General features: G+C 32.3%; 1 protein-coding gene across 2 annotated transcripts in view; it reads left to right on the plus strand.

Moving 5' to 3' along the window:
• The window catches only part of Cdk13 (cyclin dependent kinase 13), a 97,933-nt gene that overhangs the window by 51,709 nt on the left and 28,174 nt on the right, over nucleotides 1-18,050 (plus strand). For both annotated transcript variants that reach the window (XM_076836367.2, XM_076836371.2), the window contains exons 6-7: nucleotides 8,177-8,366; nucleotides 9,634-9,690. In XM_076836367.2, the coding sequence (XP_076692482.1) occupies nucleotides 8,177-8,366; nucleotides 9,634-9,690 (247 nt within the window). The remainder of the gene's footprint in view (nucleotides 1-8,176; nucleotides 8,367-9,633; nucleotides 9,691-18,050) is intronic.

An 18,050-nucleotide genomic window follows, 5' to 3' on the forward strand; every position in this document is an offset into this window, starting at 1 on the left:
TTTTATTCAGCCATAAAGAAGAAGGAAGTTACGTTATTTGTAGGAATATGGATAGAACATGAGAGCATTGTGTTAAGGAAAATAAGCCAAACTCAGAAATTCAGGGGACATATGTTTTCTCTTTAACATATGTGGAAACTAGAAAGAAAGAGGAAAAAAAAAAAAAGGGAGTGGGCTGGAGATGTGGCTCAAGTGGTAGCGCGCTCGCCTGGCGTGCGTGTGGCCCAGGTTCGATCCTCAGCACCACATACAAACAAAGATGTTGTGTCTGCCGAAAACTAAGAAATAAATATTAAAAAAATTCTCAAAAAAAAAAAAAGTGGGAGTGAACATTGTGGGAAACAGAACAGAGACCAAGGGGAGGCAGGAAGAGAGGTAACAGAGAAGTTCAGGGGAATGGAGTTCACAAAATTATGCTGTGTGCATATACAGATATGTCATAATAAATTCCACTGTTAGGCACCAGTAAAAATTAATTTAAAAATCAGGGTCAACGTTGTTCAGAAAAGGAATTAGAAGCTTTTAATAAATTGATAATATAGTGTTTTATTTGATTTACAGAAACATATAATGCTTACTGTGGGCCAAGCACTATTTTTTTACAAATTTAACTCTCATAATCCTCATAGCCATAGAATAGGGAAGAAAATGAAGTACAAGGTAAGTGCAAAATAGTGACTAGAAAGTGGATTGTCATTTCAGTTTGTTTGATTTTAATAGGATGTGAAAAATCTAATTATGTATCCTGGTATACTTACAGGAAAGTATATTTGAAACTGAAATTTTGAGGCCACATACACACCTATGTTCTCACTCCTAGTTGTGGTGCCATTGTCTTTAAATTCCTGTTTCAATTTTATTAGTGGGGGTGTTTCCTTATCCGGCTCACTATCTTTGGTGGTCTTGCAGGCCTGAAAGTAGGAATGAAGATTACGACATGAAGAGCCAAGAGCTTATTAAGTTTTCAAAATTTGAAGCTTGAGGGCCAGAGATTTCTTTGGGCCTCTTTTCAGTATAAACACTTCTTGTTTTGAGATAATTAGTTTTAGGTTGTCAAGATGATCAGACATTTCTCTTTTGCCATTTTAGGAGTTGATTTATTTTTTTTATTACTACTACCACACTGAGCCACAATTTCTTGTAAAATGCAGTTTACATGTATCTTTTTTATTTGTTTACGACCACTGACACAAGTGAGAAAGGGAAGAGTTTAGGTTTCTGAGAGGTAGGGTTAAGAGAATAGAGGAAATATCTTCTTTCTTTCTTTGTCTCAATTTGAACAAAACGAGGGTTAAAGGAGAGTGGAGGGATATCCCAATTACCCCTTCCATGATGTGTATATCTTGGGACTCTTTAAATTGTCTTTTTAAAATTATTTCTAATGCTGAATTTGAGAAAGAAGAGTTCTAATATAACTTACACTTTATTTTTTGATTACATATTTTTTTAAGTAAAGTAATTGTATTTTGTTATAAGGAATGATTTTCTATTTTCCTTGTAGCAAGGAAACTCATACCTCTTGATATTTTGTTCCTCTGTCAAACCTGCCCTAACCTTTGACTTTGGATTGATTACTTTTAAAAATACTAAACTTGCTGGAGGAAAATTATACAACCATGTAGGTTATTTTCTCCTCAGATTTATGGTCTACAAAGCATGGACTTCAGGGCCACTAGATCGTCCTTTTCTTTTGGCAACTCCTCCTCTAGTCTACAAAGCAAAGGTTCCTGTTCAGCTTCTTTTCTCTTTCTCTTAAATAGAAGACATTGCTTCATTTTCTGCAGAGAAAGTCACACTTACCAGGTGAGAACTCACTTTCTCAACTTCTAACTTTACGTGCACTTAACTTACTCTGTACCCATTTCACTCTTCTGAGAGAAAGTAATATTTTTCCTTCCTATTTGAAGATGATTCCTTTTAAAGCTGAGGAACTTTGGTATTTTTACCTGTTGTCCTTTCCTGGTGCTTCTTACTTTCAGCACTAAACCTACTCACATCTCTCCCATCTTAGAACAAGAAAAAACTTTTTGTAATTTGAGTCTGCTTGTGAATTGTTACTGTCCTTTTCCTTTCCCTTTGTGTCAGGCTTCATGAAAAGAGCAGTTGGGATTTACTGTTTGTACTTTCTCACTTTGTCATTTATTCACTGATTGTTCTGAATTTTCTAACTACTTTATAAAGATAAAAATACTAATAATCTCCTGTCAAACCCAATAATAATTTCTTAGGTTTTTTTTTTATTATTTGATGTGAGCAGCATATATTATGTTGACTTGCTTCTTGAATCTTCTGGCTTTTCTGAAAGAACTCTTACTCAGATTTGCTTTCTTACTCTTTGGCTATTGCGTCTTAGTCGTCTTCTCTGTCTCTCTTTCTCTCTCTCTCCTTTACCTTATCTTTCATTGTTGGTGTTCCTGAAGGTATGTTCTTGGTCTTTTACCTTCTTCCTAGATACTGTCTTTGCAGTGTAGTTTTTATACTAATGTCTCCATGCCATTACAAGTGCATAGAAATATTTCCAGATCTGAGCTCAGGTTATTGACTAGATACCTCCATGTTCACATTTCAAAAAGGTATCTCAAACTCAGCATGCCTTTCACTTCCATCAAGTCTGCTTGATCTTAGTCCTGCTTCAAATCTCAACCTAAATACCTCTTCCTGATACCCCAGTCAGATTTTATCTTTTGAAATATCACTGTGTTTTTAAACGTATCCAGTTAAAGCATTCTAATATTGTAGTTTTTTACTGACATTTGTTTGCAGTGCTACATTAATGAGGCTCTTGAATTAGTGACTCTTACTTTATCTTTGCACTTATAAACAATAAATTTGTTGACTACTTTGTTGAAGAAAATAAAATTCCAAAATAAGAGTTTATATGATTCGTATTTTTTTAAATACTTCAGATTAGAATTTGCAAATATAAATATAGAGCCTTTGGCCCACATTGACTGTTTCTATTCTTATGTCTACTTCCAGCTTTACCAACATATTAGTCTTGAATTAAAGTAGTTATGTTAATATACATGTTACTAGAGTGGATAATTCAAAGTTGGTCCTTCACATCTTTTTCTTGAAATATGGGGTTCTCCATCATTAGGAATGATGTTGCTGAAGAATTTTAAAATGCATTTTTGTAAGCTGTGCAAATTTTGATTTCCAAATGCTTTTGGTCATGTGTCAAATACTATTTTGGAATCAGTAATAAGTGAAAATTAAGTTTCATCTCCCTTAATCTGTACCACTGAATTTATTGTTGCTGCTGCTGCTGCTGCTGATGATGATTCATGTAGTTTCTCCCTCTTTCCAATACTTGGAGAAGCAAATCAATGAAAGCTTTTATTTTCTTGATTTTAAAATCAGTTCTGCTAACGGGTTGTACTAATCAGCTTTTTGCCTCTGTGACCAAAATATTTGATGAGAACAACTTAGAAGAGGAAAGTTTATTTTGGACTTAGGGCTTCAGAGGTTCAGTCGGTGGTTGGCTGACTCCATTGCTTTGGGCCTGAGGTGACGCAGAACATCATGGCTGAAGGGCATGGCATAGAAGAGCAGATCAGCTTATGTAAGCCACTAAGCAGAGAAAGAGTGGGGCCAGAGACAAGATATAGTCTAAGGGCATGTCCATAGTGGCCAGCTCTTCCAGCCAAATCCCACCTGCCTACAGTAACCACCCAGTAGTCTATTTAAATTATTATTGACATTGATTAATCTACTGGTTATAGCTCCCGTGATCTAGTCATTGACTAAAAGCCCCATCTAAACCTTGCTGTATTGGGAATCATGCTTTCCAAATAAACTTTTTGGAGGACATTTGTAGAGCCAAGTCCTAACAGGTATTTTTCTATATGAAGAAAATTTTTTGTTAATGTATTTCAAGGTTCATATTCTTAATATCTGTATTAATGGAGAAGATTAGTGGGGTTCATTTGGTTCTATCTGTCCTTTTTGCTCTGATTCTTCTTTACTTGTAGTTATCAGTCACAAAGTTGTCTTCCTTAAGTGCTAAACAGGTGGGGACAGTATTTGGTAGCAGAAGTGGTAATAGCTACCATGTGTTTTCTAGATAACCTCATCTGCCTCACTATTAAAACTGAAAGTGAAAGGTTTTCTTTTGTGGGGAGGCTGTGCTGGGAATCAAAACCAGGGCCTGGAGCATGCTAGGCTAGTAGTGCTTTACCACTGAGCTGTATATCCCCAGAATCTCAAGAGAAAGAAATTCTGTATAAAAATACCATTTTAAAATAATTCTATTTTTTTAACTCCTTCCCCTAAACTATTAGTTACCTTATAAATAGCCATGATTTTTTTTCACTTCATCTAGAAGGATCCCTTTACTTTTTTTTTTTTTTTTTAGCTTAAAACATGCTATTAATAGGGTAAAGGGTAATTAACTAGATTTAATAGACTTTTACCGTGATTGTCTTATAGTTCAGAGCTTATCGTATTACTTTCTTGGTCTTAACTTTAAAATGAAAATATTGAAAGAAAATTGGGAAATAATCTGAGTGAGTTGTATCTAAAGTGGTAGTTGATATATTTTCTTCAAGATATTTTATTAACTTTGGAAAACAGACTTTTTCAAATTATTTCTGAATTAATCTGGTTTCTCCTCAGGTTGTTAGTTTATGAGGCAGATGATTCCATATTTTTGGAACTTTTACAGTGCTTTTGAGAACTTTTAAGCACTTTTAAGAACACTGCTAGCTGGGCATGGTGGCATACACCTGTAATCTCAGCTGCTTGGGAGGCTGAAACAAGAGGATCTCAAGTTCAAAGCCAGCCTCAGCAATTTAGTGAGACCCTAAGCAACTCAGTGAGATCCTGTCTCTAAATACAATACAAAAAAGGGCTGGGATGTGGTTCAGAGATTAAGTGCCCCTGAGTTCAATCTCTGGTTACAAAAACAACAAAAACCACTGCTGTTCAGTAAGTATATGATGCTGGTCATGTATGTGTTTATTACATTTTCTAGAAATACCATTAAAATAAATAAAATGACAAGTGAATTTATTTTAACCCCAAATATTAAAAAAAATTGAAATTCCTTTTTTTGTATTAAATCTTCCAAATCCACTGTGTATTATATACTTAAAACACCTCTCACCTTGCTGTAACCTTAGTTCAAACCGTGTTTGATCAATGCTTTTCAGTTAGACACTGTAGTTTTAAAATGTAGCTTGATATTGGCCCTACTTTGGGGCAGATATTATTCTGCATGTTTGGGACCACCACTACCAATTTATCCTACTTTATATAACAGCCTTCGGCCTTTTGTTTTTGAATATTTACCTTTCAAAGATTGATGTTAATACCTTTATTTCTGATTAATAATAGTGTGTTGTGTGGATGAACTGAACATTGTTTATCCATTTACCTATTGAAGAATACTTTGGTTGCTTCCAAATTTTGACATTTATGAACAAAGCTGCTATAATTCATGTACAGGTTTTTGTGTGGGTGTAAATTTTAAATTTCTTTGGGTAAATACCAAGGAGCACAGTTGTTGGTTCCTTTGGTAAGAGTATGTTCAGTTTTGTAAGAAACTGCAAACTGTCTTCCAAATGTGACTGTTACCATTTGGTATCTCATAAGCAACATATCAGAGTTTCTGTTGCTTCATATCTTCATCAGCATTTGATGTTACTGTTTGGGATATTTGCAATTCTAAGACATGCAATACCTTTTAATATGCAATTCTCTGATGAAAGTAATGTGGAGAGTCTTTTAATATGTTTATTTGCCATTTGTATATCTTCTTTGATGAGGTATCTGTTCAGATCTTTTGCCCATTTTTTATTTGAGCTGTTTTCTTATTGTAAGATTTTAAGAATTCTTCAGGTGTATTGCATACCAGTCTTTATCAGATGTGCATTTTGTGAAGATTTCCTTCTAGTTTCTGACTTGTCTTTCTATTCTCCTAATCGGGCCTTTCAAAGAGAGAAGTTTTAAATTTTAACAACTTAATTTTCTCTTTCACATATTTTGATTTTGGTGTTGTATCTAAAATCACCATGAAACCTAAAATCCATAAATTTAAAATTCATTTTAAAATTTTTGCGAAAGGTATAAAAAATCTATGTAAAATAATTTTTGTTTGAATACTTATGTCCTCTTGTTTCAGCAGCATTTGCAGAGAAACTATCCTTTCTCCATTGAAATGCCTTTGCTGCTTTGTCAAAGATAAGTTTGACTATTTTTTTTAGGGTCTATTTTCATGTTTTCGACTTATCTATTTTTCACTGCTATCACATTATGTAGATTATGGTAGCTTTATAGTATATCTTAAAGTTGGATAGAGTCAGTTCTCTAAGTTTATTCTCCATCTTTTCTCCAGTATTGTGTTGTTGTTCTCAGTTTTTTTGTTTTGTTTCTTTGTTACCCATATAAGCTTATCTGCAAAATAACTTGCTGGAATTTTAATTTGGAAGAACTGACACTTTGACATTGAGTATTCCTCTCATATACCTGAAATATTTTTCCATTTGTTTATATTTTTTATTTTTTTCCATTAGAATTTTGTAATTTTTCCTTATAGATGTTATACATATATGGTTTTAATTTCAAATTCCATTTGTTCATTGTTGGTGTGTAAGGAAGCATCTGTGATTTGGTATCTGCCATTAATTTAGGGACATTTTCTGTCATTGCTTCAGATATTTTTCATGTTTCCTTCTCTCTTCTCCTCTGGTATAACACCTCTTGTAATTATTCATTGTATACTTTGTTCTTTTTTTTTTCTTTGAATGTCTTTTTGGAAGTTTCTATTGACATATCTTCAAGCTCATTGACTTTTAAAAAAAATACGTTTTTAGTTGTAGATGGACAAAATACTGTATTCTATTTATTTATGTGGTGCTGAGGATCAAACCCATTGCCTCACACATACTAGGCAAGTGCTCTACCACTGAGCTACAACCCCAGCCCCAACCTCATGTATTCGTTGGCTAAATGTGGTACGAGTTATGAGTCTATCAGTGACATTCTTTATTTCTGTTACAGTGTTTTTGATTTTGAACATTTCCTTTTGAATTTTTAGAGTTTCTGGTTCTCTATTTATGGTAGCCATCTGCACTCACCTGTTGTTTACTTTCTTTTTCCACTAGAACTTTTAGTATAGCTATCATAGTTTTAAAACGTTCTTATATGTCTGCTATTTTGACCCTTATGCTTACTTTGTTTTTTAAGACTGTTTTAACCTATCTTATAGGTTTTGATTGAAAGCTCTAAATAATATATGAGATTTGAAGGAACCGAGGTAATAGGCCTTTTGTGTAAGGCTTCTTCTGAACAGAGTTAGTAATAAAGAAGGTTTTGTCTTGTGTACAATATCTGATATTTTCTTTTTCAATGTGATATTGGTTTTAGGTTTCATTCATTACCATAATGAACTTTGAAGAAAGAATCCTCCTGTTCCATGTTTACTGGGAGTTATTTTGCTGTTTTTAATTAGGAATCGATTTTGAACTATGATTAGTTACCATGATGTTAAGAATTTTTCTCTTTTCTCAGATAGTTGTAATGCATTTTGTTAGCTTTTCTATTCTTGAATTGATAAATGAAACTTTAACTTGATTATGATATTCTAATATATAGCTTTGGATTCAATTTGTACAAGTTTTAAGGTTTAATCAGTACAGTACAGTTGTATGGCTTATGTGTTTATACTAAGTGTTATTTTATGTTTTGGTTGCACAACCACATTAGTTTTAGAAAATAAAGTTGTAACGTCTATGTTTTCAAGAACTCTGGAGCTGTATAAACAATTAAATTGTATGTTTATTGAAAGCTCGACTGTCTGAAGTTCATCTGGGACCACTCCTCTTTTTATTAAAAGCAGTTCTTTTAACAACTTTTCAGCTTCTTTTAATGAACTCTACTTTGGGGGGAGGGTTCTGCTGAGACAATTTGTCTAAAACATTGAACAATTTATTTTACATTAATCATACTCAGTTAATTTTTATCATAAACTTTCTTTAGGAAAAGGAAACTAGTTTGTGTATTTCCTTTATATTACATTCTTGGAAAAATTTGAATGTGATTAAAGTGATAAAGTAGCACTTTCAAAAATTATTTCCCACCCATCAGCAGTATTTTATTTTGTTATACATTGTACCTATACAAGAGTTATTGTAAAATTAAAAGTCTTTAATGTAGTAATTATTCTCATTCTTAGGTGCATTTTATCTGGTCTTTGAATATATGGACCATGATCTAATGGGACTGCTGGAATCAGGCTTGGTTCATTTTAATGAAAATCACATAAAGTCATTTATGAGACAGCTCATGGAAGGTCTGGATTATTGTCATAAGAAGAACTTTTTGCATAGAGACATTAAATGTTCAAATATCCTTCTAAATAATAGGTATGGATATGAGTTTGATATATATGTTTAAAGTAAGTGTTATATACTATATACCTTGATTCTGTAAAAAGAGTTTCAGATTGTTCATTGCTTTAAACTATTTTAATGTAACCAACATTACAGCTTTGGGCTACCTCTAAAGTGGTGTTAGATATATTTTAATTAAATTCACTTCCAGTATAGTTTGTAATGTACATATAATAATACATATAATAATAATGCCTTTCTTAAAATATCATGAGTATTCTAATAATTGCTGATAGGCTTTCAGCTTTACATTACAAGTATATTTTTAGAATTTTTTTAAACATTTGTCACAATTAGAAAGTGAACTTTTTTGAAGTTGTGTATGACGCTTATGTTAACTGTTTCAGTAACTGCATAACCTCAGCTCTGGTAGTTCTCTTGTAATTGCTACTCTTTATAGTTGTTGCTGTTTGTTAGTTTAAATGAGGCATGCCTGGTCATGATTTTAATTAATAGAAAATGTTCTGTGTGCTCAACCCCACTAAGAGCTGGAAAATTAAACAAATTTTAAATGATTTGACATTTCTTGGGTATTATCGACTTGAAAAAGTTTTCAAGTCTTATTCCTGAGTAATGAAAATTCTCATTTATTTTCATTGAAGTACACTTTTCTAAATACAAACTGAACATTAGCAAAATTACTATTATACTAATACTATATTATAATAATGATAGTAATAATAGTAACAGAGTAATTCTTTGGTACCCATGGGAGATTGGTTTCAGAAACCTCCTCCCCTCTTGACCTAAATCTGTGGATGCTCATGTTCCTTATATAAAATGGCATAGTGTTTGCATATAACTAGTACATTTTCCCATATACTTTAAATCATCTCCAGATTATTTACAATACCTAATGCACAGTAAAAGGTTATGCAAATAGTTGATAATTCTGTATTGTTTAGGGAATAACAACAAGAAAAAGAGGTCTGTATAAGTTTAGTACAGATGCATTTTCCCTCAATATTTTTAATCTGCATTGGTTGAATCTGCAGATTGAGAACCCATAGCTATGGATGGACGCCTCAACTACTATAATAGTAATAGCAGCTGAAACTGTTTAAAGAAAAGTACTGTTTGTCATTTTTCTACTTCTTGACTTTTCTTGTAAGACATTGGCAGTATTGCAGTGTAATCAAAGTTAATGTGTCTTTTTGATTAGTTCGAGGAATAGAGTATGAATCTACATTATCAATTCAGAGTAGAATAACAGCTATTGTCCATTTTTTATTTCCACCAGAGGGCAGATAAAGCTTGCTGATTTTGGACTTGCTCGTTTGTATAGCTCAGAAGAAAGGTAAGAATACTCTTAAATGAACATTGTAGACACTGAAGTCTATTTTTAGAATCTGTACTTAAAACATCTTTTTTAATTGTTATATTTTTTTAAAATGACATTAACTTTTCATGTTTAAATACACAAAATAATGACACTTTATACTATATTGGATTGCCTAGTTTAGTTATAAAATTTTATGTAGTCAATTTAAAAATAATTGATTTTTGGCACAGATAAATATAGTTTTGTTAAAATATGCAATTTTAAATATGACTGAATTTCAAATAATTTTAAAAATTAATGCTTATTTCTGATGCAGATACAGACATTAAGATATTCTTTTTTTTTTTTTTTTTGTATTTTGTAAGAAACCTTAATGTATGCTTTTAAAATTATACATTTAAAAAACTTTTTTCTTTTTTGGCGGAGGGTGAGGGGTGGTGGTGCTGGGGATCAAACCCAGGCATGTGCTCTACCACTGAGCTTACACTCCAGCTGATAAACACCATTTTAATTATTGTTTCAGACTTCACTTTGTGTGTGTTATGTCTATAGTTGTGTTTGTTTTTCTTTGTTTTGATAACTACTTGGAACTCTTTAAGCAAAATATTATGAGGAAGTTATATATGTAAAACATAAAAATGGTAGAGCTTCTGTGGCTAAAGTTGGGTGTGTATCTGATTTGATTTCCTTTGAGTCTGGTGATGAGAAATATGACTTGCCTTGTTAGTATGTAGCAGCTAAAACTGTTTAAAGAAAAGTACTTTTTGTCATCTGGTGAATTTTTATAGTGCTTGACTTTTTAACATGGCATTTCAAAAATAAAATATTATGTGAAATAGCAGCTTTTATACAAATAAACTCTGAAATTAACAGATTCATGAATATTTGGTCAGTTTAGCTCAATCTTATTTAGTTTTGGATTTATTGATATATAAATATATCTTTATATTTTAAAATTTTATGGCAATTGTGTCATTTCTTTAGTGTCACCTTTTAGTAGTAATGAAACATAAGTTGATTGAATTTCTTAGAAATAGTTGTTTGCTTTCAGTGAATCTTTGCCAATTTTTGGTTAGTTAAGGAAATAAATAAAAATTCTTTTGTTTGAATTTTTCAGAGTGAAAAATCTGTTTAATTTTGCGGTACCAGTGACATCATTGTGAAAAATCTTTGCATTGTTTATTGTTGTAGACTAAAAGTTTTCAAATAATGATCTGAGAGTTTGGAGAAACTCCCCAGAGAGTATTTTATGAACAGAGTTGTGATTGGACAGGGGTCTTAGTTCTCTATATGTACTTTTATGAGAGTCATTTTCTTTTTATTTTACCCACTGTATTCAAAGTTAATATTTGAAGAAAGGGTTGTATGGATTTTTGGTGTGTTTGTATGTGTCTGTTTTATAAAACTGTTCTAGAGCCTAAAAAGGTAATGCTCATCAATTTGCATTTGTGAAAATTGATACCCAGACAGGATTGAAGGACTTTCTTTTTAAAAACTTGTTTTTAATTGGAATATAAAAGTTGTATATATTTGTTGTGTACAGTGTGTCATTTTGCAATATACATATATTGTGGAATGCCTAAATGATCCAAGTAACATGCCTTACCTCAGGGTTTTTGGTTTGTTTTTAGTTTTGGTAAGAATACTTAAAGTCTACTCTCAGCAGTTGTCAAGAATATAATATATTGCTGTTAAGAATCACCATGTTGTCCAATAGATCTCTTGCACTTACTCTTTCTGTTTCACTGACATTTTATGTTTTTTGACCAACCCTTAATCCCAATCACAGCCTCTGGTAACCACCACTGTATTTTATACTTACATGAGCTCAACTCTTTTATATTCTGCATCATACAGTCTTTGTTTTTTGTTGCTTGTTTATTTCACTTAAGAATAATGCCCTTCACTTTTATCTCTGTTGTCATAAATAATGGACTTGCCTTCTATTAAGAAGAAGAGTATTCCATTGTGCGTACACTCACACACACACACACACACACACAAAACACCCCATATTTTCTTTTAATGATTCATTTGTTAATGAACACTTACATTATTTCCATATCTTTGCTATTATTAAGGATTGAATGACTAAAAGTCAGAAGATATTGGCAATGTATAGTTCAAGGTTTTCTGCTCTCAGTTTTTTTCTTATTCCATCATGTGTAATAGTGCCCTTTTGTAGAAGATGAAAAGAAAAGCTGATCTTAATGTGTACTTAATATAAAACTTAATTGATATGACATTTTTGAATGACTAAATTTCTGTGCATTTTTTTAGGGGGACACTTTAGTTAATTAAGGATTTTGTTTGCTTAACTGGTTGAGATTTCACTGTAATTATATTATCCTTAATACAAGTATATGTTTGTTGTACTTGAGTATAAATCTCACTGTTTTTATTTTCTTATTACGTTTCAATGAAGATGGGAAACACCTCATTACCATTTGAATCCATCCAATCACTTCTTTTCATGCAGATGTCTGTGTACACCATTTGGAATAGAGTTGTTCCAAAAAATTTACTATTAAGCCATATTTTATAAATCAAAACTCTATTTCCCCATTGATTTCTATTTTAAATGTAGTGTTGGTTTCCAGTGAAGTGTCAGAAATATGACAGTTCACTGGGCCATGTTCTTTATTACCCTGTTGGATTCATGGAGGAACTTTGAGTTTAGAAAAGCAGGAAATTTAAATCTTTTAATTTTGCATTTTTCAGGTAATATTAACTGAATTTTTCTGGTCAGTGAAATTTATAAGAGAAATGATTGGTGTCATTTTGTTTTATAAGCAAATGTCTTATTCTGAATAAGAGATTTATATACTCCTTTAAATTGCCCTCTCTCTCTCTCTCTTTTAATAGTAAGCTTTCTTTTTTAAAAAATTTTTTTAGTTGTCAATGAACCTTTATTTTATTTATTGATACATGGTGCTGAGGATTGAACCCGGTGCCTCACACATGCTAGGCAAGCGCTCTGCCACTGAGCCACCACCCCAGCCCACCCCCTCTTTTTTAAGGTAACAGTTATTCTCTTTAAAATCTATTGGAAAAATAGGCTTTATTTTTGTAGAATGCCTTCAAAATATATATTTTCTTCCAGTGAATCTTAATAAATAACACTCTGATTTTAAAAGAAATTTTACTGTAATATACCCATGTACATTTTAAGTTACTTTGAAATAGTTTCTAGTTAGCTACTATAGATAGATAGAATAATTGAAGTGTTTAAAAATTTAGTGTAAGGTTTTTCATTTTAAAATAGAGCAGATTTCAGCCTGTTACTGTAATAGCATCAACCACAACTCTCATTTAATTTTTGATATGCCTTTTTTTTTTTTAATTGTGAGAAAAACTGGTTAGAATTATAGCTAGTACTTTAGGTCTATAATCAGAATGGACCTCCCTGTTACATGTGCTGTATTAGAAGAAAGAAAGAGAGTCACTAATTTAAAGTTAGGAAGGTGGATGATGAGAAGTAATATTTTTAAACCTGAATTATTTCCTCATTTTGAATATCAATATTCACACTTTATTCTGTTCAACATTGGAAACTATAGAACTATATAATCTATGTTTCAGTACTATTTAGTTGTCAATGAACCTTTATTTTATTTATTTATATGTGGTTCTGAGGATCGAACCCGGTGCCTCACACATGCTAGGCAAGCGCTCTGCCACTGAGCCACCACCCAAGCCCATCCCCTCTTTTTTAAGGTAACAGTTATTCTCTTTAAAATCCATTGGAGAAATAGGCTTGGTTAGTTGAGGAAATAAATAAAAATTCTAGAGCCTAAAAAGCTAATGCTCTTCTTTTCAAAGATTCTGTGCAACTTTCCCAGTATCTTTGAGTCATAGTATTTCCCCTTTTCTAAGTCTTTATTAACAAGTTATAGGTATAGTGTTTTACTAAAAGATGGAGTTCCTCTGTGTGTGTCATATAAATTAAAATTAACTTCATTTCCTGAGAGGAAAATATGAAGTTTACTTTTTTGATACAAGGAACATAAAATCCACATCCTAAATTAGGGAATTTTTTGTTCTAGTCCTGGCATTGTTGTTTAATCTGTTGTGGAATATTAGTTAAATTACTTAACCTCTCTGAGCCTCGTTATTCTCGATATAAAATCTCCCAAGTCCTGGCGTGGAGGGGAGCTAAGTTGTAGAGCACTTATCTAGAATACATGAGACCTTAGGTTCACTTACCAGTACTGCAAAAAATAAAATCTCCAAATCCGTTACTTAAATAGTATTGAAAAGCATCTTTTATGGTTCTAAAAATTGCAGTCAAAATAAAATAGATTCTTTGAACAGTAATCAGTTTACTGCATTTTTGTGTGAAGGAGAAAAGAGAGGTAAGTAAAAGAGTTTTGAGTTATAAAATAAAAACACTAGTTTATCAATACCACCCTCCCACAGACCTTTTTGAAGGCAATATCACCATCTAGTGGCCCTCTAAAAAGTTGCAATTAAAAGCAAAACTGTTTTCTCAAAGCTGGTACCAGGAAAAACAGTAGGACCTTATGATACTCATCTAAGGACTAGATGAAAATACTCAGCATTAAAAATTGCTTCCTAAACTCAAGTCATTATTGCTTGTGTACTTACTTTGTCACTCAGTCTATAATTATGTCATTTTTAAGGCAGACCATATGCATACTTCTGGAGGTTTTTGTTTGCTTGCTCGTTATGTGGTGCTGGGAATTGGACCCAGGACCTCATGTATGCTAGGCAAATGCACTACTGCTAAGTATACATCTCTATCCTATTTTTTAATTTTATGTGCCCTAGAACATCAGATGTATTTACAGTAAATCCCTCATTCTGATCCAGGAGAAAACTATCCCAGTCTGGTATAAATCAGTTCAGGGAATTGTTGGGGATCCAGGTAATAAAGAAGCATTGGACAAGAACCATGTTGTCATAAAAGATTACTATGTACTAACATAGGACTAACAATAATACAATTAAACAAGCTTCAGGAATGGATATGTTCATTTAGATCACTGATTTAATATTTAATTAGATAATCAAGATTAAATTGTAGTTCCTCTGGTGTAGATATGGTAGTCTACATTTTAAATCATGTAAAACAGGAAAGGCAGTTTAGTTCTTTTGAATCACAATGTTGCCCCTTCCTCATGCTGAGGAAGTCTTACCCGTGTTCTTAATGTTGAACACTTATTAATCTAAATTTTAGGCTTTGGTCTTTTTTCTGATCTCAAATCCTTTGTGTTTGCTAAACATCTTCACCTGTGTGATCTGGGGTATTTTAAATTAAACCTTGGTTTCAAAACCACTCTGATCTCTTCCCATAAAAAAAGTTTGCTCCTTTCCTTTATCCTGTTTTAGTTATTCAGTCACTCTCACAGGTATGTCTCATATGATCCTTGTAAATAGAATTCTATTGGCTTTCCAACCTCTTTGTACCTAATTTTCTTCTCTCCTGCCATTTTTACCTGATGGCATTCCCAGCACTCTAGATAGTAATGATGTTGAACTATTTGCAGTTCCCTAAGCATGCTGTGCTCTGAAATGCCTTGCCACTATCTAAGACTTTTTGTATTGTGTTATACCTCTTATTGCCTCAGCCTGCAAATTTTTTTCCTTTAGTGTGCAGTTCATGTGTTACCTCCTTTGAAATCTGCTGTGAATCACACAGGCATCATTGGATGCATCTTCCTTCATTTGTTCCGATTATATTATTAATTGTACTATGTAATACTTACAATACATTTTGGAAAGCAATATAGATATATATATACATTATATCTATATTGCTTTCCAGATTTTAGGACTCTAAGCACTACAACCATGTTTTTTGTTTGTTTGTTTGTTTTATTAGACTAACCATGCTTAGGCAGTACACTGTCCAGCTCAGAGTTTCAATAAATATTTGTTACTTATAAATATTTAAATATCTTAACAAGTATTTTAAAAAGCAAAGGAAAGAACAAACTTAAATAGCATTTGTGTATGGTACCTTATTATGTATAGTCCTCCTTTCCCAAGAATTAAGAGAAAGTCCTCTGAGATGGGTGATGTAGGTTTCATTATTCTTAGGCACATGTTAGGGGAAACTGAAGTTTAGAAAATTTAAGAAAATTTTGCATCATCACACAACCATCACAGTGGTAGAATGAGGAATGAACTGAGGTCTTTTGAAAGAAAGATAGTTAATTTTCTTTCTTTTTTTTTTCAGTTTTTTTTTGTTGTTGTTGTTGTTGTAGTTGTAGATGGACAGAATGCTTTTATTTTATTTGTTTATTTTTATGTGGTGCTGAGGATCAAACCCAGGACCTCCTGTTTGTTTGCTAAGCAAGTGCTCTACCACTGAGCTACCTCCCTAGCCTAAGATAGTTTATTTTCATTATAGTGTAGTGCTTCTCTGATAAGATTCTGGATCCAGCCTTCATTATCTAAAAGTATCTTCCAGGAAGAGTTTCTGAGGGGCCTATTAGATGAACTTTATAAGGTACCATTAGGCTAATGACCATTTTTGGAGTTCTTTGGTACCAGAAGGTCTACTGAATTTTACTTTCTCTACTTTCTTACTCTCCAAATGTAACATTTTATTTTTGTTAAGTGACATATGTTTTAGTTCTAGCCTTCTAGCAGATTAGCAAGTTATATGGTATTTCCATTTCTGAGTCTTATTGAATTCCATTGTTTTTTAAGCAGTTTTAAAGTTTCTTAAACATCTAATGAGAAATCTATAAATAAGATATATTTTGATAGCATTATTTAAAATTACCTGACATTTCCCATGAAGGTGGTGTTATCAAAGATTTTTTAAAAAAATATTAGTTTACCTCATTGATAAAGTGATAGTATGCACCTTCTTAAAAAAAAAACCAAAAAACTGGTAATTAGATTTGCAGAGGAAGAAGCTTTTTTGAGGAGGTACTGGGAATTGAACCCAGGTTTTTTTTTTACCACTGAGCCATATCCCCAGTCCTTTTTTACATTGTATTTAGAGACAGGGTCTCTCTGAGTTGCTTAGAGCCTGGCTAAGTTGCTGAGGCCAGCTTTGAAGTTGCAATCCTCCTGCCTCAGCCTCCTGAACCACTGGGATGAGAGGCATGCACCATCACGTTCCAGCTTAATTTTTGCCACCTAAGAATTGTAGCTTACTGGAGTTACTAATTAGTTTTTCTAATTTAGGTAGATGATGTGTGGGTGTGTTCTGCTATGTAATATAATGTATTGCTTGCAATTTATCTTTAATTATGGAAATAAATTAGAATGGTTCTTTCATAGGCTATTTTTTTTAAATAAAAACCTGATTTTTAAAAATTTTTTAGTTCTGTTTCTTCAGTAGATACTTATTTGTTGTGAAAAGAATAGGAAAAGAATGTAAATATTTTTAATTCACAAAAATAAAAAGAATCCTGTATGTGCTATCACATCAGTTTGCTTATCTTTTTTTTTTTTTTTTTATGATCTTTAGGATGTTGACATTGGGTGGCTAAACCTAGAAGACCCAAGTTTGGAATGTTCATTTTTGAGGATTCTTGAGTTTTCATTTACTTATTTTTGTATGATCTGTTCTCATAACAGTGCATTAATTTTCCTGGGATTTAGACTTTAGCCAGAAGGCTTCAAAAGATAATTTCAATCTCTCAATTTTTGTCTTTACATTTATAAACACAATGTCTTAGTGATAACATGAATATTTTCTCATTAATACTATAAACTGTTGAATGAGGTGATGCACAAAATTGTCCTGTACTGTACTAATTCTACCTACCTTGAAATTTCCTTTTGACTGCAGTCATTCTGTCTGCATACTTTCTCAGTGTTTGCTTCTTTCTCATCAAATAATAAGGTAGAAAGTGAGGCATAGTACCTATTTTGCATAGTTTTTGAGTAAATCTTCATGAATTTTTTTTTTGAAACCAGTTTATTGAAAATATTTGAAACATAATTAAAAGTCCACTCACTTCTTGAACAATCTACCTTGGCTTTATCTCCTTGCTTTAGAGATTGTTCATTTGCTTAGCTATTTCAGGGAACCAAAAGTTCAGTGTGATTGGGTCATGAACCAAATAAATTATTTTACATATCTTCTGTGGATATTCACCAGAAGGAAGTAATACTAAAGTTGTAACACATTAACATTATATCTTACACTATCAGTTTGACTGTGCTTTGGAAAGAGAATCGGTCTTTTAAATCTGGAAACAGGGACAACCAGTTAGAAAACTATTACATTAAATTTAGATAGGATGATTCTGGCTGAAACTAGGGAATGGGCATAGGTATCAGAGATAAATTATGTCATAAGTATATATTGGAGAATTATTAAAACTTGGTGATTGAATATGTGTTGTGAGCCACAACCCAGTCTCCTCTCTTACTATAAGTTTCTGTCA

This window comes from Callospermophilus lateralis, chromosome 1, assembly GCF_048772815.1.
Source record: "Callospermophilus lateralis isolate mCalLat2 chromosome 1, mCalLat2.hap1, whole genome shotgun sequence".
NCBI classification, from domain to species: Eukaryota; Metazoa; Chordata; class Mammalia; order Rodentia; family Sciuridae; genus Callospermophilus; species Callospermophilus lateralis.